General features: G+C 43.4%; 2 protein-coding genes across 4 annotated transcripts; one reads left to right on the top strand and one right to left on the bottom strand.

Moving 5' to 3' along the window:
• Positions 1-731: 731 nt before the first annotated feature.
• On the top strand, positions 732-10,882 carry rufy1 (RUN and FYVE domain containing 1). 2 transcript variants are annotated; one of them, XM_060884920.1, is made up of 17 exons: positions 732-989; positions 1,704-1,877; positions 1,972-2,089; positions 2,973-3,074; positions 3,473-3,596; positions 3,706-3,767; positions 6,660-6,795; positions 6,960-7,061; positions 7,147-7,263; positions 7,386-7,553; positions 8,282-8,379; positions 8,487-8,606; positions 9,098-9,227; positions 9,455-9,549; positions 9,634-9,682; positions 10,055-10,132; positions 10,205-10,882. In XM_060884920.1, the coding sequence occupies exons 1-17, from the start codon at positions 743-745 to the stop codon at positions 10,343-10,345; spliced, it is 2,061 nt and encodes a 686-aa protein (XP_060740903.1). In that variant the 5' UTR covers positions 732-742; the 3' UTR covers positions 10,346-10,882. The 2 variants fall into 2 exon arrangements, with proteins under 2 accessions (XP_060740903.1, XP_060740902.1); XM_060884919.1 differs by having other exon boundaries at positions 10,055-10,882.
• Positions 10,883-13,397: 2,515 nt separating this feature from the next.
• Positions 13,398-19,656, bottom strand: hnrnph1 (heterogeneous nuclear ribonucleoprotein H1). Of its 2 annotated transcripts, none has more exons than XM_060884923.1 (11): positions 19,509-19,656; positions 18,835-18,920; positions 18,587-18,742; positions 18,363-18,506; positions 17,130-17,268; positions 15,951-16,126; positions 15,659-15,762; positions 15,387-15,522; positions 14,933-14,995; positions 14,708-14,806; positions 13,398-14,121 (listed from the first exon to the last, which is right to left on the bottom strand). In XM_060884923.1, the coding sequence occupies exons 2-11, from the start codon at positions 18,917-18,919 to the stop codon at positions 14,018-14,020; spliced, it is 1,206 nt and encodes a 401-aa protein (XP_060740906.1). In that variant the 5' UTR covers position 18,920; positions 19,509-19,656; the 3' UTR covers positions 13,398-14,017. The 2 variants fall into 2 exon arrangements, with proteins under 2 accessions (XP_060740906.1, XP_060740905.1); XM_060884922.1 differs by having other exon boundaries at positions 14,912-14,995; positions 19,509-19,655.
• Positions 19,657-20,757: the final 1,101 nt, after the last annotated feature.

The raw sequence follows: 20,757 nt of genomic DNA, 5'->3' as shown, positions 1-20,757 counted from the left end.
CACATTTAAATATATCTAATATTAATCTTGAAGTTTGTATTCTATTAATCTTTGTATTATTCTTTATAATAACCTTTTGTTCTATGTTTATGTTCTGTAAAGCTGCTCTTAGACAATGTCAACTGAAGTAAAAAGCACTATAGAAATCAATTTGAATTGAATTGAATTGAATTGAATTGAAAGTTTATTACAGAGGATGAGGATGATCAGGATGACAAAGAATAAAACTGGTTCAATCCAGAACTGTTGGTATCTGTATTGAAGGCTGATGTGTTTGGACACTCATGAAAATGTTAATGAAACAAGAGTAATGTAATATAAAGGCCCATATAGTCACCATGTTTATCATTACAGTAGAACATGAAGTCTAATTTCACACAAATTCAAGCAAAAGATTGACACAGAAAAAGCTTTGTCACAAACTGATGCTAATTACAGATACATCAGGTGTTTATTAATGTTCTATAACAGCATTATTACACATATATACAGGGTTATAATATTAATTATTCTAAAACAATACAGTTCCTATTAATAATAGTTTACTGTACATGAGGACGTGTACACGTCACATGTGATCTATATAAGATATTAAAAACAATGATTAAAATGTGTAATAGTTGACACTGTTCTGCCATAAGACATAATAATCCAGTGGCATCATGTGATGTTTGAGCGATTACTTGAGTCTGACGCCACTCGATTTATCTTGCCTGGTATCATGTGATTAGACTCAGTGAAAATGGCGGACGGAGTTCAAAACAATGCTGTTAAAGACGATAAAACAGGAAGGACGGCGGGGGAACAGGACAGTCTGACAGGAGAGTCGGATACAGAACGGAAGGATAAAACTTTCGAGAGTTTGTGGTCGGCGCCGATTATGTCGTTTGCCCGAAAAGCGTCTGAAAGCATCAGCAGCGGCGGCTTGCGGAGGTCCTTATCCGGGTGTGAGGCTCCTAATCCGGACACGCCTGACTCCACTAAACAGGGTGGGACTTTTATATATATCATTATATATACACATATAACTACACATATATCACTATATACACCTCTGACTCCACTAAACAGGGTGGGACTTTTATATATATCATTATATATACACATATAACTACACATATATCACTATATACACGTCTGACTCCACTAAACAGGGTGGGACTTTTATATATATCATTATATATACACATATAACACATATAAGTATGATGGTGTGTGTATCAGTGTGTCAGCATGTCACTGACACACTGATTCACACCATCACACTGATACACACACACACCATCACACTGACTCACTGCTGTATAGCAAACCTGCATTATAATTTTTCACTGGAACAAAGCACAGAGCTCCATGAAGACATACTGTGGAGGTTAAGTTTGTAGTGGAAGGACTCAAGTGTCCTGTACAATGACTCTGACTCTGACACAATGAAATGAACACACATCCTCACAGTCACACTCCAGCATCTAGTGGTGAGAGAAGAGAGAGAGCTCATTTTAACAGGAAATGGGAATAAATCTAGAACGAGATGTTCAACAAGGACAGTGTGATGGTCCATGTACTTTTGCCTATAATAGTGAACATATACAAATATTGTTGTTATTATTATTATTATTATTATTATTATTATTATTATTATTATTATACACATCGTAGTTCAGTATCCGTGAGTGGTGTTGACCAGCAAGTTGTGTTTGCAGCCATGAAAGATCCAATGTTGGTGGAGAGGTCCAATCTGTTATCCATGATGAAGCTCAGTATAAAAGTTCTGATCCAGTCGTCGCTCAGCCTGGGCCGGACGCTCGACTCGGAGTTTCCTCCTCTGCAGCAGTTCTTCGTCGTGCTGGAACACTGCCTTAAACACGGACTGAAAGGTAAAATTCTGTTTTAAAAACAATACAAGGATCATTTGTATAATTTCTGTGTGAATTCATACACTTTTTGTCCTTTACTATGAACGTGCTGCAGTGAAGAAGTCGTTCATTGGGCAGAATAAATCCATCTGGGCTCCTCTGGAGCTGGTGGAGAAGCTGTGCCCCGAGTCGGCCGACCTCGCCACGAGCGTCCGAGACATGCCAGGAATCAAGTGAGTGTATGTCAAGGAATCAAGTGAGGGTATGTCAAGGAATCAAGTGAGGGTATGTCAAGGAATCAAGTGAGGGTATGTCAAGGAATCAAGTGAGGGAATGTCAAGGAATCAAGTGAGGGAATGTCAAGGAATCAAGTGAGGGAATGTCAAGGAATCACGTGAGGGAATGTCAAGGAATCAAGTGAGGGAATATCAAGGAATCAAGTGAGGGAATGTCAAGGAATCAAGTGAGGGAATGTCAAGGAATCAAGTGAGGGAATGTCAAGGAATCAAGTGAGGGAATGTCAAGGAATCAAGTGAGGGAATGTCAAGGAATCAAGTGAGGGAATGTCAAGGAATCAAGTGAGGGAATGTCAAGGAATCAAGTGAGGGAATGTCAAGGAATCAAGTGAGGGAATGTCAAGGAATCACGTGAGGGAATGTCAAGGAATCACGTGAGGGAATGTCAAGGAATCACGTGAGGGAATGTCAAGGAATCACGTGAGGGAATGTCAAGGAATCACGTGAGGGAATGTCAAGGAATCACGTGAGGGAATGTCAAGGAATCACGTGAGGGAATGTCAAGGAATCACGTGAGGGAATGTCAAGGAATCACGTGAGGGAATGTCAAGGAATCACGTGAGGGAATGTCAAGGAATCACGTGAGGGAATGTCAAGGAATCACGTGAGGGTATATATCCAACAATAATCAACATTTGGGGAAATTCCTTTTGTAAACTTAATGAAATGATTTTAAAGGTAAACATTTCTCACTCTAGTTAGTGTAGTTTATAAGGATATGTATATCATAAGGACACACAAAGTGACGTATACAACATGTCAGGAACCACTGGGTATTTATTTATTGAGACTTTATACCCCGTGCGTTTCTCTTTCACAGGACGGGGCTGGGCCGAGCGAGAGCCTGGCTGCATTTGGCGCTTATGCAGAAGAAAGTGGCGGATTACATGAAGGTTCTTATAAACAAGAAAGACCTTCTGGGGTGAGCTGCTTATCACAAACAGTCTGGACTGTTTGTACTGTTTATCTGTCTTTCTGCCACAGCTCTGTGTTATTCACACTGAAGAGATAAATAAATGAAATTTCAGTCTAAAAAAATCTTTTATAAAAATGTATTTATTTTAAATGATGCTGCATGTATTATTTGACATGTGTAATAATTAAATGTACAGACAGCTTTAGAATTATTGGCACCCTTGTTAAAGAAAAAAAGGGGGGGGGGGGGATGGGGGGTATTTATTTACATACATAGCAGGGTGCCAGTACTTATGATCTGCTGTCATAGAAAATGCATCAAAGTCTTCTGAACAATCAGATGAAGTGATAAATGAATGATATTTGTGTGAGATGTGTAAAGATCTCTGTGCTGTTATGTAACAGGGAGTTTTATGAGCCAGGAGCTGTGGTAATGGAGGAAGAAGGCGCCGTTATCGCCGGGATGCTGGTGGGGCTGAACGTCATCGATGCCAACCTGTGTGTGAAAGGGGAAGACCTGGATTCTCAGGTGATGCACACACTCACAAACACACACGCGCACACACACACGGTCTCTGTTTCTGGAGCTATTTTCCATACAGGAGTTTGATTGGTTGTGTGTTATCTGGATGCTGCAGGTGGGTGTTATTGATTTCTCGCTGTACCTAAAGGACCCTCAGGCAACCGAGAACCCGCAAGAGTGAGTTGTCGCCTCCTTAAATCTGTTTGCTCTTAGTAATTTATTTGCATCTTTTAAATATGACTAATTTCAGTATATTATTAAGGTTAAACGTACGTCCAGATTTGCCTGGTGTGTGTCCGTGTGTGTGTGTCCGTGTGTGTGTGTCCGTGTGTGTGTGTGTCCGTGTGTGTGTGTGTCCGTGTGTGTGTGTGTCCGTGTGTGTGTGTCCGTGTGTGTGTGTGTCCGTGTGTGTGTGTGTCCGTGTGTGTGTGTGTCCGTGTCCGTGTGTGTGTCCGTGTCCGTGTCCGTGTGTCCGGGTGTGTGTGTCCGTGTCCGTGTCCGTGTGTGTGTGTCCGTCCGTGTGTCCGTGTGTGTGTCCGTGTGTGTGTGTCCGTGTGTGTGTGTCCGTGTGTGTGTGTCCGTGTGTGTGTGTCCGTGTGTGTGTGTCCGTGTCCGTGTGTCCGTGTCGTGTGTCCGTGTCCGTGTCCGTGTGTCCGTGTCCGTGTGTGTCCGTGTGTGTGTCCGTGTCCGTGTGTGTGTCCGTGTCCGTGTGTGTGTCCGTGTCCGTGTGTGTGTCCGCGTGTGTGTGTGTCCGCGTGTGTGTGTGTCCGCGTGTGTGTGTGTGTGTCCGCGCGTGTGTGTGTGTCCGCGCGTGTGTGTGTGTCCGCGCGTGTGTGTGTGTCCGCGCGTGTGTGTGTCCGCGCGTGTGTGTGTCCGCGCGTGTGTGTGTCCGCGCGTGTGTGTGTGTCCGCGCGTGTGTGTGTGTCCGCGCGTGTGTGTGTGTCCGCGCGTGTGTGTGTGTCCGCGCGTGTGTGTGTGTCCGCGCGTGTGTGTGTGTCCGCGCGTGTGTGTGTGTCCGCGCGTGTGTGTGTGTCCGCGCGTGTGTGTGTGTCCGCGCGTGTGTGTCCGCGTGTGTGTCCGTGTGTCCGTGTCCGTGTGTCCGTGTCCGCGTGTGTGTGTGTGTCCGCGTGTGTGTGTGTGTCCGCGTGTGTGTGTGTGTCCGCGTGTGTGTGTGTGTCCGCGTGTGTGTGTGTGTCCGCGTGTGTGTGTGTGTCCGCGTGTGTGTGTGTGTCCGCGTGTGTGTGTGTGTGTGTGTCCGCGTGTGTGTGTGTGTGTGTCCGCGTGTGTGTGTGTGTGTGTCCGCGTGTGTGTGTCCGCGTGTGGGTCCGCGTGTGGGTCCGCGTGTGTGTCCGCGTGTGGGTCCGCGTGTGTGTCCGCGTGTGTGTGTGTGTCCGCGTGTGTGTGTGTCCGTGTCCGTGTGTCCGTGTCCGTGTGTGTGTGTCCGCGTGTGTGTGTGTGTCCGCGTGTGTGTGTGTGTCCGCGTGTGTGTGTGTGTCCGCGTGTGTGTGTGTGTCCGCGTGTGTGTGTGTGTGTCCGCGTGTGTGTGTGTGTCCGCGTGTGTGTGTGTGTCCGCGTGTGTGTGTGTGTCCGCGTGTGTGTGTGTCCGCGTGTGTGTGTGTCCGCGTGTGTGTGTGTCCGCGTGTGTGTGTGTGTCCCCGTGTGTGTGTGTGTCCCCGTGTGTGTGTGTGTCCCCGTGTGTGTGTGTGTCCCCGTGTGTGTGTGTGTCCCCGTGTGTGTGTGTGTCCCCGTGTGTGTGTGTGTCCCCGTGTGTGTGTGTGTCCCCGTGTGTGTGTGTGTCCGCGTGTGTGTGTGTGTCCGCGTGTGTGTGTGTGTCCGCGTGTGTGTGTGTGTCCGCGTGTGTGTGTGTGTGTGTCCGCGTGTGTGTGTGTGTGTGTCCGCGTGTGTGTGTGTGTGTGTCCGCGTGTGTGTGTGTGTGTGTCCGCGTGTGTGTGTGTGTGTCCGCGTGTGTGTGTGTGTGTCCGCGTGTGTGTGTGTGTGTCCGCGTGTGTGTGTCCGCGTGTGTGTGTCCGCGTGTGTGTGTCCGCGTGTGTGTGTCCGCGTGTGTGTGTCCGCGTGTGGGTCCGCGTGTGGGTCCGCGTGTGTGTCCGCGTGTGGGTCCGCGTGTGGGTCCGGGTCCGTGTGTGTGTGTGGGTCCGGGTCCGTGTGTGTGTGTGGGTCCGGGTCCGTGTGTGTGTGTGGGTCCGTGTGTGTGTGTGGGTCCGTGTGTGTGTGTGGGTCCGTGTGTGTGTGGGTCCGTGTGTGTGTGGGTCCGTGTGTGTGTGGGTCCGTGTGTGTGTGGGTCCGTGTGTGTGTGTGGGTCCGTGTGTGTGTGTGGGTCCGTGTGTGTGTGTGTGTGTGGGTCCGTGTGTGTGTGTGTGTGGGTCCGTGTGTGTGTGTGTGTGTGTGGGTCCGTGTGTGTGTGTGGGTCCGTGTGTGTGTGTGGGTCCGTGTGTGTGTGGGTCCGTGTGTGTGTGGGTCCGTGTGTGTGTGTGGGTCCGTGTGTGTGTGTGTGGGTCCGTGTGTGTGTGGGTCCGTGTGTGTGTGTGTGGGTCCGTGTGTGTGTGTGTGGGTCCGTGTGTGTGTGTGTGGGTCCGTGTGTGTGTGTGGGGGTCCGTGTGTGTGTGTGGGTCCGTGTGTGTGGGTCCGTGTGTGTGTGTGTGTGTGTGGGTCCGTGTGTGTGTGTTGGTCCGTGTGTGTGTGTGTGTGTGTGTCCGTGTGTGTGTGGGTCCATGTGTGTGTGGGTCCGTGTGTGTGTGGGTCCGTGTGTGTGGGTCCGTGTGTGTGGGTCCGTGTGTGTGTGTGTGTGGGTCCGTGTGTGTGTGTGTGTGTGTGTGGGTCTGTGTGTGTGTGTGTGTGGGTCCGTGTGTGTGTGTGTGTGTGGGTCCGTGTCCGTGTGTGTGTGTGTGTGTGTGGGTCCGTGTGTGTGTGTGTGGGACTTCCTGCTATCACTTCTGTATTTCGTACACATTATATAAAGCATTCTTCTGGCTGCTGAAGATTTCCACATGGAGACGAAGACAAAGACGGTGCTTGGATCCTAATCTGTTTTACTGCTGTTTTGCTCGTCAGTGACACTAAAATGACCGCGATTCTGGACCAGAAGCACTACATAGAAGAACTAAACCGCCACCTGAGCGGCACAGTGACGGACCTTCAATCCAAGATGGACTCCCTGGAGAAGACCAACTCTAAACTCATTGAGGAGGTCAGAGCTCCTGTCTGTAAAAATCGTAATGCACTAAGACAGTGTTTGTTTGTTTTTTCAAATTAGCAGAAAGGATGATGTGTCTCTGTATGTATGTGTGTGTGTATGTGTGTGTGTATGTGTGTCTCTGTGTGTGTGTCTCTGTGTGTGTGTGTGTTGTGTAGCTCTCTGCAGCTACAGACCGTATCAATTCCCTGAGGGAGGAGCAGGAGCAGCTCCGGCAGGAGAACACCGCCATCCTCCAGAACAGCCAGAGAAAAGAAGAGGTAAGATTAAGTCACAGATAAGAGCAATGATCCCAGCAGTGCATTGTGGGTATCACATTGCTGCGTCCTCATCCTATTCCTCCAGGTGACGCTGCAGGACAGCCAGGTGGAGCTGGAGACCTACAAGCAGACCAGACAAGGTCTGGATGAAATGTACAATGTGGTGTGGAAGCAGTACAAGGAGGAGAAGCGCATCCGGCAGGTCAGACACCGAGTCATAACGTTTATTTATTTATTTATTTTAATATCGTACAGATATACACTGGTCACCTTTTATTAAAAGGCATTGAGCAAGTTGTCCTGATTCAGCTGTTGGTCGTTCAGGAGCTGCAGAAGGAGCTGGAGCTGCAGGTGGGTCTGAAGCAGGAGATGGAAGTCGCCATGAAGCTGTTAGAGAAGGACATTCACGAGAAACACGACACGCTGGCGGCTCTGCGGCAACAACTGGACCAGGTCAAATCTCTCAACCTGCAGATGTTCAACAAAGCACAGGTGTGTGTTCTGGGTTTACATCCAAAAACTCAGTCTCAGGTTCTCTGGGGTTTAAAAAAAAAAAAGCACAGAACATGTTTCTAAGTACACTAAAGTCAAAAAATATATATAAAAATGTTTGTGTTTTTTTTTATTAACCACCCTGAAATGTAATTCTTATGCAATATAATTTTGTCCCGAAGTAATAAAAAAAAGTAGTTTTTTTATTCTGTGACTTGTGTCCTGAAACAAAATGATTGAGAAATGAACAAAACTAAACAATTATGTTGACTATAATCAAATTTAATTACTATTTCTGTGTATTCGATAGTTTTTAATCTCTATTTTCAGATATTTCTACTTATTTCAAGCATTACATTGTCTCACCCTTGACAGGTGTTGTTCTTTCTCTCTGTCTCTGACTCTCTCTCTCTCTCTCTCTCTCTGTCTCTGACTCTCTCTCTCGCTGTCTCTCTCTCTGTCTGTCTGTCTCTCTCTCTCTCTCTCTCTCTCTCTCTCTCTCTGTCTCTTTCTCTCTGTCTCTGACTCTCTCTCTCTCTCTGTCTGTCTGTCTCTCTCTCTCTGTCTCTGTCTCCTCCATCTCTCTGTCTGTCTGTCTCTGACTCTCTCTCTCTGTCTCTCTCTCTTTCTCTCTCTCTCTCTCTCTGTCTCTCTCCATCTCTCTGTCTGTCTGTCTCTGACTCTCTCCCTCTGTCTCTCTCTCTCTCTCTCCCTCCCTCCCTCTGAAGGATGCCAACAGCATGATGCAAAAGAAAGATGAGGCAGCTGTGAGCCTGGAGGAGAAGATGAAGGAGATGGAAACAACAATGAAAGAGCTGGAACAGAGGTAAAGTTCGAGTCACTAATTCATTAGAAGGTGTAAATTATCTAGAACGTTTTAGCCGATCCAGTGTTCAGGGTGTTTTGAGTGACAGGTCTGTTGGGACACTGCAGGTTACAGAAGTCAGAAAGTGGAAGGAAGAACACAGAGGAGAGTCAGAAAGAGCTGTGTTCAGAAATGAAAGGGAGAGTGGAGGAGCTGCAGAAACGCCTCACTGACCTCGACACGCTGAGGTACCACAAGACTGTTGGTGTCTAAAGGTCTAAAAATAAACTGTAATAACTCGTGTAGACACAAGTTTAACATTGTGTATTTTGCTAATTATATGTGTGTGTGTGTCCGTGTGTGCGTGTGTCCGTGTGTGTGTGTGTCCGTGTGTGTGTGTCCGTGTGTCCGTGTGTGTGTCCGTGTGTGTGTGTCCGTGTGTGTGTGTCCGTGTGTGTGTGTGTGTGTCCGTCCGTCCGTGTGTGTGTCCGTCCGTGTGTGTGTCCGTCCATGTGTGTCCGTCCGTGTGTGTCCGTCCGTGTGTGTGTCCGTCCGTGTGTGTGCGTGTGTCCGTCCGTGTGTGTGTGTGTGTCCGTGTCCGTGTGTGTGTCCGTGTCTGTGTGTGTGTCCGTGTCTGTGTGTGTGTCCGTGTCTGTGTGTGTCCGTGTCTGTGTCTGTGTGTGTCCATGTGTGCCCGTGTGTGTCCATGTGTGCCCGTGTGTGTCCGTGTGTGCCACAGGGCGAAGCTGGAGGCGGAGCTAAGCAGGGAGAAGGAGCAGAGGCAGAGTCTGCAGAGAGATCTGCAGCGTGAGCAGGACAACAGCACTGAACTACGAACACAGCTGCAACAGCTGCAAGGCCTTCAGATGGTCAGTGTCTCTCACACACACACACACACACACACACACACACACACACACACACACACACACACACACAGTGCTGTCTGTGTTTCCTTTTACACAATCTTATAAAAGTCATGTAATGCCAAGTGCAGCTGTAGCATCACTGATGATTATTTCCCTATAAGAACACGTCTGTAGGTTATAGTGAGACGTATTTGTCTGTGAGCTCTACGTGAAATGTGTCGGAACAGGAAATGCTGAACCTGCAGCAGGAGAAGAAACAGCTGCAGCAGGTGTGTGAGGAGCAGGAGCAGGCGCTGCAGGAGATGGGCCTTCACCTCAGCCAGTAAGACAATATACACCAGACTGTATTTATAGTTCACATTCTCTTAATCATACTGGGTCACGTACACGCTGTTCATGCCTCCAGGTCCAAACTGAAGATGGAGGACTTTAAAGAAGTCAACAAAGCATTAAAGGTATGCGGATCATTTAAAGGTCAACGGTGGAGAGATTGGAGTTTTACACACACACACACACACACACACACACACACACACACTAAACTAAAACTAACACATCTGTGGGCGTGGCCTACATCACAACAGTGTTTTTGCTTATTGTTGTTGATCTTAGTGATCAAATCGGTTGAAGGTAGAAAAGCTGAAGGAATTTTAGTCACGTTAATAAGATTAAAATCTTGCAGCCAAAACTTTCAAAGCTGCTGGAGATTTCATTCAATGCCGTGAGACGTAGATGTAGTTTCACACACTCGTCTTCCTCGTCATGTTCTCGTCACAGTGATGTCGTGTTTTTTTTTTTTGTTTTTTTTTTTAAACATCCACATCCAGGGTCACGCTTGGCTGAAAGACGACGAAGCCACACAGTGTAAGCAGTGCCGAAAGGAATTCTCCATTTCTCGCCGAAAAGTGAGTCCTCGTTCTCGTCTGGATCCGTTTCGCTCTTCCACATCTGACTCCTGTCTTATGTCGTCTTTTCAGCACCACTGTAGGAACTGCGGAGACATTTACTGCAACAGCTGTTCCGGTAACGAGCTGGCTCTGCCGTCGTACCCCAGACCGGTGCGCGTCTGCGACGTCTGTCACTCCCTCCTGCTCCAGAGAAGCTCCAGCGGTTCCTGACGCTCCTACGCGTCTATAAATACACCAAACGTGACCAATCACGCGCTGACGTTTCGAGGCTATTTGGATTAATACATACGCAGGGGCTCCGGTTCGCCTGAACCTTTTTTTTTTTAGCCAGCATGTGATTATTAATGAATAATAATTAATGAATTATATGCAAAGTCATTTTGTAATTTCTTCTACAGGGAGAATGTGATCGTTTTTTAAGGGGACTAATACAGTAAAATGAAACACACATCGATACTAACGCTAACGAACGAATGTATTTTTCTCTCTTGCTGATAATCTCCATTTTAGGGAGAAAAACTTTTAACAAGTAAAAACAAAAACGTTTCACAATAATCTTTTGCTCACTTCCGAAACGAGACGTGTTTAAGGTTCGGTCGTGTCGTGCTCTTTTTCTAAATGTCATTATAGGGAAGAAGAATAAAAAAATTGCTTTTCTTAAAGCTGTGTTGCGTAAGATTTGAAACACTGCCTGCTGTGTGCGATAATATTACAAATAAATAAATAATATTTTGGAAAAATAATAAAGCTATAATGATGTTTCTGAGTTCAGTCGAGGTGAATTTAAACACGGGCAACAAGTGATAAAGATCTCACAGAAAACAATACAGCAAAGACAATACAGATGCTGGGTTTTGTTTATCGAGCTGGACGCCAACAGTTTGTTAGTAAATCGTTTACACAAGAAATCCTGTAAATTAAAAAAAAATTAATATGTTCATATTTTCCTTTCTCCTGCTCCTGGGCGTGAGGACGTTTACGTACAAGAAAACTATCTGACGTAAACGTCGACCCGATCGTCATATAGGTCATATAACCGCATGGAGTAACGCACTTTCGTATCTGGAAAGTTCTGTGGAGTTTAAACTGCTTATTTTTATTACGATTGAGGCTGTGAACGGACGCCGTTCTCCAGAACGACTTGGAAAAGAACTTTGGAGACTTTTATCAAAATCACATCCTCATACCTGTTCAGTATATAGATGATTGTCATGAATTAATTATTGCTTTTTTTCACAAAATTGTTGGCGACATAGTGAGCTAGCTGGGGATGTGATTTTTTTTTTTTTTTAAATCTATGTATATATGTATAATAAAATTGCCATTATTTTTTTTAATTATGAAATCAAGCCAACATAGATAAGACATACAACAAATTCTGTCTGTCACTCAGAGCCATAAACAAATGGCTCAGCTTATGAACAATTTCTCACTTATTATAATTATTATTCTTATTGTTACTAAAAATCTATTAATGAAAAAGTCATTAATTTTTACTGGCATACAAGTGATTTGAAATAACCTCCACTTCTGGCTTTCAGCCGAGTTTTAACGGAGTTTTGTGGGTGTCACTTTGCACGTTACGTCTGATCGACACGTGCACAAGCGTACGCAGAAAGCCACCTGAAGGTGTCTGAAACCTTTGCAAATCTAGTATATTTAATTCAGTTTAGTTCAGCTAACAAATAATACGTATTCTATGGATTATAAGAGCCAGTTTTCTCTTACATTCTAGAAAGCGCTAACAACCTACAATCTCCTACATTTCAAGGTCACAGCATATTTCATGAGTTACATATATTTTGATGCATGGAATAAAAAACTTCAATGAGACTTTTAGAGAACACTTTCAGATCCTTTCCCGGTTATTGGTGTTAATCTGGTGCCTGGTGCTAATTTCTTTAATTATCTGACAAACCTTATTTAACTGGCAGCCTAGTGACTGAAACCCTCAGCAGCAGGTTGTCCAGATGAAGGCCAAAGGGATGACACTTTCAGCCATAGCGAGAGAAGTCGATCGTTCCAAATCGGTGATTTCTAGAATATTGCATCTTTACAACGTCACAAACTCATTCAAGACAAACGTAAGAGAGGACAGGATAATGCTGAGAATATCAATAGGCAATGGGTTCAACACTGCAGCTGGGATTGATCAGAGGAAGGATCCGTCTCGTCATAAAGAATTTGGACCGAAAGCCCACTCTGAAGTCACCAAACCTCTCATTAGCAGAAATAATCTAACTGTTAAACTAACCTTTGCTGAGGAGTATTTTGTGTACAGAGCAGAAATGGTCCAATGTTCACCTTAATAATGAAAGCAAGGTTAATTTATTTGGGTCCATTATGTTCATCATCAAACTGGGGAAAGACTGAACCCGAAGGTGGAGAGGGACGTGTCGTAGTTCGGGGGATGTTTTCTGCAGCAGGAGCTACATGACAGAGTGAATGTAAATGATGATCAGACCCTTCTTTAACAATAGGCGCTTCCTTTCCTGCTTTTATCACCCAACCAGCCAGTAATTTTCATGCATGGCGATATGACAATGCCCCGTGTCACACAGCAAAACAGGTAAAGTAGGTCCTTGAAGCTGAAAACATTGAATAGAAACCTCTGGAAAAACCCCACTACAGTCACTGAACTGTGAATGAGAGAAGATTGGAGCAAAAATCACACCAGAGCAGTGAGACTGGTGACGTCCTGTGGCCGCTCATTCAAAGCAAAGGCCTGGACACTTCACTACACTGCTAACTGTTGACTCTTGTAACCTTTAGTTGTAATCTTTCACTGCTGTTCTCTCATTTTGATCACTGTGTTTTCTACAATATAAATATTTAGTTATTTTTTAAAACAGTGTTCTATTAGCATTGTATAGCCACAACAACAACAACGCCTTCAAATGTTGAGCAATGAAGATTACATTATTCCTGAAAAAAATCGAGTGTCCTTTGTGGCTTCATAAAACCTCAAATAAACATTTTCTGTGCGATAAGCGAAGCCTCGATTCAGTCAGGGTGGATTAGACATTAGTTTTCTGATCGTTATCAGTTATTTTATTGCTAGTCGGTTGAAGTGTGTGATTTAGGTCAGTGACTTTAATGAGCTGGACAAATAACGCAGTGCCAAAACTACAGCACTAACAGGACAAATGCCACTCGTTTAAAACAATGCATAACCTTTTTTTTTTTTGCTTGTTCAAAACTAACAGTCATGTAACATCCAAATAATAAAAGAAAAATAAAGTGCAATCGAAAGATGACTAAGTGATTTTAACACTGACCTAATTTTATAAACAGAGACAAAAGTTCAAGTTCAGCCACACGTTCATAGAACGATACAGATTTTAAACACATCCGCGGCAAAAATATCAGCTCGTCTTTGCAAAAAATGAAAACCGGACTTCGATCCGTTCGTCGCGTCACACTACAAAACAATTACAGTTGAGAGAGAGAGAGAGAGAGATCACTATCGAAACACTACGACTGCATGCATCTATTTAACATTATAGTTACACTTACACCTCCCTCTGGAATTCTTTACAATAGTACGACATTTTCTGCTTCTCGCTGGAATCCAGAACGTCTCCCCGCCCCGAACGTTCAGGAGAGAAACCTGGTCGTATTTGTGCAATTAAATACATTTCGACCGACGGGCAACGTTTCCGTTGCGAAAGAGACATCCAGAAATGTACTTCTCTTTCAATACAAAAACAAGTAATAATCCGATAATAATAAACAAAAACTGTAATAATCCGAACCGGACAAAAGTTTTCACTTGGTAAGGTAAAAGAAAAGAAAAAAAAAGGAGGTTGCACTGAGAAAGTAAATGAAATCATGTAGAAAGGTTAAACGGTGGAGTTCTGTGATGGTCGGAGCAGGTTGTAGTTACATTCCCCAGCCTCCTCCCATGCTGCTGTTCAGGCCGTTCATCCCCATCGAGCCGCGGCTTCCCCCGCCGTAGTAACTACTCCCCATTCCGCCCTGATTACCTGACAGGAGAGACAAATACACACTTTAGGACCTGCGAGATCTCTCTCACACACACATTAACACACGTTCACAGGACTCAAAGAGGCAAACAGAAACGTGTCTAACATTAATATGGCATCATGAATGTGTAAAGCATCCTGAACAGCAATGGAGGACTGACTTTGACAGATCATTGCACTATCCATTGCTTCATAACATGTCACCAGGTGTTAATGTCTGTCTGCTTTGCTCGACACAGACGTTCTTATTATGCACATCAGGGCCGTAGACATAATGTAGCCTTTCCTGTGTACAGTTAATTTTTCATTGACATGCTGGTTAAAAAACATTCAGTACGCTTCATTAGTTCTGCACTATAGCCAATGTAGCCAACAACTATGGTAAAATAATAGCATCTCATTCTGAATATTTTTCAGGAATACGTAATTGTGTCCATATTTACATATTCAACTACATGCAAATTTATTCTCTCCATCACTTTCAGCTTGTGAGTGTTGAAAAATCATGAAATAACAGAGCATGAAGCTTTGTTGGTGTTTATAGAGGATGATGTAAGCGTGTGTGTGAAGCAGAGCTGACACTCACTGTAATCACCGTATCCTCCCATGCTGCTCTGGTTGCTGTAACCGCTGCTATATCCGGAGCTCATCTGCTGACCGCCGTGCCCGTAGGACGACTGGTTTCCTGAGGGACGGGTACGTGCAAAGCCGGTGTGTGAGTTAAAGCAACCGTACGACTCGTTACCTTAACCAACACTGGCAAAAAATAAAACCCTTGCTAGAGACTAACCCATTGCTCCCATCATCTGACCTCCGTATCCACCGCTGCCGCCCCCTGCTGTCGAGTTCAGGAACAGCTCGACGTAACGATGCTCTGAAAGTCAAAACACAAGGATTGTTTTTGTGGGTGGCCGTAATATTAGAATCCTCACAAGAGACTCGGGTCGTATCTGTTATTCGAAAGGGAGATCACGACATTTTCAAAACAAGAAAGTTGATTACTAATGTGAGATGGCATAAGTGGGCGGAGCTTATAGGGGGGCCGTTTTATCTCAGAAAGTTCAAAACTAGCTACACTACAAGCGTCAATCATTGCAAATTCATGTCAATTGGCTTATCAGCGGTGTTAAAAAAATCGGTTACACTATGATTTTCTTTCCTTCTTTCCATTTATTTAGTGCCTGTGCAGTATTTAAACCCATTCAAATTATTTAATTAAATTGCAACTGCAAATTTTTTTTTGTTATAAAAATTCCTGTACATACGCATGTTGGCTTTGTCCTTTGACATGGCGGCCACGGCGTCTTCGTGCGTAGCGAACTCTACGTCGGCTTCGCCCGTGACTCTCCCGTCGGGTCCGATCTCCATGTGCACACGCACCGGGTTCAACGGAGAGAAAAACTACATGTGGAGTAAAGATACGTAGCACTTAAAGTGGCTTAGAGCTATATTCATATTTTAATTATTAATATGTAGACATTTAATTCAGTTTGTTAAACATCTAAGACACAGGATGAAGTGTAATACAGGAACTCACGTTGTAGATGTCAGTTTCTGTGGCTCTGTACGGAAGGCCTCTCATGTGCACACAGTGACCAGTTGTGCTCTGAAAAGAGGAGCCGCCGTCTCCGTAACGGCTATCTGAGGCGAGAGATAAGAGTACGAACGTGCTGAACAGAAACGGCATGAACCGTGGAGTCTGTGTTTTTCTGAAACCTTACACTAGTCCAGAGGAATAATTATAGAAGTTTAGTTTTTCTTTGAAAGATAGCAAAATTACGCTTTAATAACAATCGGTTTTAAATGCTTTGTGTCCAGGCTGTACGCACCTCCTCCGTATCCTCCACGGCGAACGCGCTCAAACGAGACCCCGCGGCTCATGCTGTTGTAGCCGCGGCCGCCCGGGCGGTCGTAGGGTCCCGGCCTCTGCATTCCCATCAACTTCCTCTGCGGCTCGTAGTGCGTACGCACCTCTGCGCGGCTGCTCTTGAAAATCTCTATATACCTATGAGAGCCAAAGCACACCATTGGACCCGCAGTACACAGTCCTGTGAATACAGAGCATTGCTGCGTGCACAGGAAATAATAAACCCTAAGAACTGCAGCACTGAATAACTGGCAATGACTCCGCTTAGTGATTGTGAAAATTAAATGGAAACTTCTCAGTCAAACCCTCATTCAGCTTTTCTTATGGCCACTTTTTTTTTTATTTCTAATACTATCATTGCTAATATATATTTTATTTTTACTTAATTATGCAAAAGGTTACACTGTCAGAGTACAGAGAACATGGTAGAAAGGTAGACTTCAGTCCGTCATGTCTGATTCGGTATTACCTGTGTTACCGGGTCCTCATGTAGTGCTTGGTTTTTTTTGGTGAGAAATCCCTACAGCATCAATCTTAGTGCTGAGTGAATATCCTAGTCATCAGAATCCTTCAGAAATATAGAGTAACATACACTGTGCTTGTGTGTAACGGCTTGCTTAAGGTTTGTGGTGCTTTCTGTCTTACAATAGGTAGATTACAGACATTTGGGAATCTCAAAAAAAAAATCTGTTAAACATTTGTAAAAACACGTTCTTTACTTGTTAAACACACAATTTCTGTAGCAGTGCAACTCTGTCCTTTGGCTCTTTTTGTGACTTTTATCGATGAATCATTTTTTCACAGCATTCGATTCACTTGGCTCTCGGTCCAGTTGTTTGTGTTCTTGTCTTCCTAAAAGGTTAGAAAACGTGAATCTTTTTCTAGCTAAAATTGGGATAAACGGATATAAAATGAGTAACTAATGATTCACGAGTTGATTCGATGACTCACTCAGCACTGATGCTAAAAAACATGAGCACAAACAGTGTGCCTTCGTTAGAACTGGGCCTCATCTTAAAAAAGCTGTGTGGTTGTTAATGTTTGAGAGAAGGTCTTGCCATTTTTGCAGTGCATATAATTGTTGAGAGGTGTACACCATAAGAAAAGCAACTTAGCCAGCCAACCAACCAACCATCCCCACCTGTGCCCTATTCTTTCCTTGTGTTTCTTTAGAGCCTTTTCAGCTATATCCTGTGAAGCAAACTGCACGAAGGCCTCCCCCGTACTCCTCCCCTGGAAGTCCACCGGCAATGTTATCCCATTTGGCACGATTTCCAACCCTTCAACCCAAGGACAGATAACCCCAGTGGGGGACATATTAAATCACAAGCCCATTGACAAAGATTTATAGTTTTCTAAGGGAACTTTTCTACATAAGAAATGAGGTTACATGGAAATAATAGATGGGGTGCAAATGTACTATGTCTGATAACGTTATATAAATTATAGTATTATGGCATGAGAAAGTATCATCAGGTACCCAGAAGATATCTGTAGGTTGTTTTCCACTGCACAATTACAGGAAGCTTATATATGTATTTTTTTTTTATAAGAGATTTAAATATTTGTTTAATTTTTTCCATCTAGTAGCAAGTAAAAAGTTCCTGCTAAAGTCTGATACCAGCAGGAACTTACGTTACTTGGAGAAAGAGCAAGCAGATCTGGAGCAGGGAGTCTGCCAAACAATGTTAAAATAAAAAAATAATCAATTTACACTCCACAGTATATTCCAGAAACACAACTTCAGTACTAAAAATGATATGATTTGTAATCAATTGAGTCAAGATTTACATTAGATAGTCTTATGCAAAAGTTTAGATATGCTCAGGACCAGGAGTAGTGAAAACACCAGCATACTGTCGAATTTACAGGATTTTTCAGAATAACAAGTTACTTGCATATAAATCTGTTTGTATCCAACTTGCTAAATGAGACCCTGCGTTATTTTCGTTCCATCGTATATTTTGACTGAAAGCAAAAATAAAATTTTACACTTGATTGTTGTGCGTGTCTTTTATCAGGGTTAAATCGGAACAGAGACTTTGCCTGAAACTGAACAATGATGATGCAGAGTAACCTGTTCTGTTGGTACCTTTTTTTTTGGGAGCCAGGTCTTGTTTATGAGTGTGCAGTGGAAAAACACCCTATGACTCCTTAACATGCAAAGAATTTAATATGAGGTATACAAGCAACCGTTCACTTACGAGATAATAATATAAAAATAACTTTGTTTTATGGCTTTCTATATATTACAGCTAGCGTAAGGTCACAAAAATCATAGCATAGAAGCATTCTGAAACATTGACTTATACACTGAGAGATTGTGATTGATGAGGTATGGGATAAAAAAAACCCTAAGTGCTGGTTGACATACCTGCAAAAAACTGCACAATCTCCTCTTTGCTGCAGCCAAAGGGCAGACCTCGAAGCCTGACCAGTCCGTCCCCTGCCGTGTCTGGACAGTTAGGACCGGTGTGCTTTAAGACCCAGTCCATCTCCACGTTATTGGATTTGAAGACTGAAACAATAAACCAATCACTCAGTCCCTGCTCAGATCACTTGCAAACGATTTTACCTTTCATTCCACCAAAACCTCACCTTCTACATAACGGTGTCCCATGGTTTCTCTGTCCTTCTTTACAGCAATCTTCAGATCTTCCTCACTTTCGAACTCCACGAACGCTTCTCCGCTCGGCCGCCCTTCCCTCGTGTAGGTGAAGTGTATGCTAGTGCCGTTGTTTGCGATCTTACATTCTGCAATAAAAAAAGTGAGGCAGGACGTTTAAATCCGGCCGAACGTGAAACACTAATCGTTGGCAACGTGAGGTTTTCGAGATTCTTTTTACCTGAGAAGAATCTCTGGACTTCATCCGCTGAACAGGACCAAGGCAATCCTCTCACTCGCACCACAAAACCCTCTCCATCTGCCATGCTTAAGTAGGGGAAATAATACAGATGTGTTAAGTCTAGAATAAACAGAATACAGTCTTACTCAGCTAGTCTTTTTTCAGGATTAGGTTCTTCACAATTAGGCACTGAATTATTCCTGCCCTTTGGCCACGTCTTCACAATCATAAGTGACCCATAGTGTGTGTAAAGAAAACTGATGAACAGAGAAGGATCTCAGAGAGTTAACACACTCCTGCTGAGGCCACAGGCTTAAGCCATTGTTTTATTTCCTGTTTCTTAACCAATCAGGTCACAATTAATACAAGGTTTAGTGAATATAAACAGAATCAGGGTTTATTATTATTATTATTAATGATGATCAAGTCTTACATCATTAGTGTAAATTCATGAAGACTTTATGTCCTAATTACACAACGATAATAACAAAGCGTCTTCAGGTAAAACACTGTTAGCTAGTTGCTAACGTTAGCATGTGAAGCTAACTAGAACCAGAACCCTTTTTTTAAACCTAACATACTACATTAAGCCAAAGTATTTAGTATTTAACCGTTTGTAAACACGTAACAAATATCTTCAGACCCCTTTTATTTGGTCCAGATGATAAAACTACCTTTAGCCGATTTCCTGTCCACCGGCGGCCAGTTGGTGTAAAATATTGTGAATTTCTAGCAGGATTAGCAACGCGCGTGCGTGAACAAATTGTGCGCATGCGCGATCATGATTAACCGAAATTACGGAGCCGACTCCGCGTGCTGGGAATCGATTCAACGTAATACGTTTCACGATGGCGGATACGAGCTGAATCGAGATCATCGGGTGGAACCGGTTCCAGAAACTTCAAAGTCGACAATCTACTTTGTGCAATTGATTAAATCGATTAGAAATGCGATACTGTTCTCGATGACGTATTAAATGAATTAAATACTCAACATCAGCGTAAAGAATCGGCTCCGGATATTCGATTCCGACTTTGTTTTTGATTGAGTGCCATTTAATTGAGTGCAAAGATTCAGAGAGTCGATTCGTTTTTAGAGCCTGTCGCTGTAAACTAGATATACATCTCCCATCTGTCTGTTCTTAGTGTTTTGTCCTAAAAAAAAGTTAATGTGATCTAAAATATCTCTCTCTCGAATTTTAAAATCAGTATAGAATATATACTATTTAATTATAATTAAAAAGCCTGGTATAAGAATTAATCACAATGGATATATATATAATCAGAATAGTATATATATATTTATATATACTATTCTGATTATATATATATCCATTGTGACACATTATATGTGATACACACACATTATATATTTATATATATATATATATATATATATATATATATATATATATATATATATATATATATATATATATATATATACACACACACACACACACACACACACCAGGCTGTTTAATTTACATACCCATAGTAAAATAGTCATGTTTACTGTTTTGACTGTCATTTTAACCATATATATGTGACACAGTACACAGTGAGATGAGAGGACCAGGATCATGGAGCTACATAGAACAAAGACACAGCTAAGGACTTAGTAAGTTAGTCCTAGACACATAAAGTGCATCTGTGCAAACAGTGCAAGACAAAAGACATATAAGACATCTGCTAAATCGCATAAATTAATAATAATAATAATAATAATAATAGCATGCACGTTGTTGACAGTGATTTAAGCACGTAAACGTAACTGAGTTTAATTTATATGCCATTTGAAACAGCAGCAATGGCGGACAGGATTTTAAGCACGTGCTCAGCGTCCTATTTTAGAGCACGTGGTAAATTCTGTTTTTACTTTTGCCCAAGTCCTCACGTCACATGATCCCGGTCACGTATTCAG

Source organism: Tachysurus vachellii, chromosome 13, assembly GCF_030014155.1.
Source record: "Tachysurus vachellii isolate PV-2020 chromosome 13, HZAU_Pvac_v1, whole genome shotgun sequence".
In the NCBI taxonomy this organism is placed as follows: Eukaryota; Metazoa; Chordata; class Actinopteri; order Siluriformes; family Bagridae; genus Tachysurus; species Tachysurus vachellii.
Note: the sequence above shows the minus strand (reverse complement) of the source record. Positions and strands in the feature narration are given on the sequence as shown.

What these genes read in the sequence shown, in the direction of transcription:
- rufy1 (XM_060884919.1), top strand. Translation starts at nt 743, where the DNA reads ATGGCGGACGGAGTTCAAAACAATGCTGTTAAAGACGATAAAACAGGA. An exon ending in GCAACCGAGAACCCGCAAGA is followed by an intron (nt 3,768 to 6,659) that starts GTGAGTTGTCGC and finishes TTTGCTCGTCAG; the next exon opens with TGACACTAAAATGACCGCGA. An exon ending in AGCTGCAAGGCCTTCAGATG is followed by an intron (nt 9,228 to 9,454) that starts GTCAGTGTCTCT and finishes GTGTCGGAACAG; the next exon opens with GAAATGCTGAACCTGCAGCA.
- hnrnph1 (XM_060884922.1), bottom strand. Translation starts at nt 18,919, where the DNA reads ATGGCAGATGGAGAGGGTTTTGTGGTGCGAGTGAGAGGATTGCCTTGG. An exon ending in CAGAAACTGACATCTACAAC is followed by an intron (nt 15,523 to 15,658) that starts GTGAGTTCCTGT and finishes CTCCACATGTAG; the next exon opens with TTTTTCTCTCCGTTGAACCC. An exon ending in AAAGGACAAAGCCAACATGC is followed by an intron (nt 14,996 to 15,386) that starts GTATGTACAGGA and finishes TTTGACTTTCAG; the next exon opens with AGCATCGTTACGTCGAGCTG.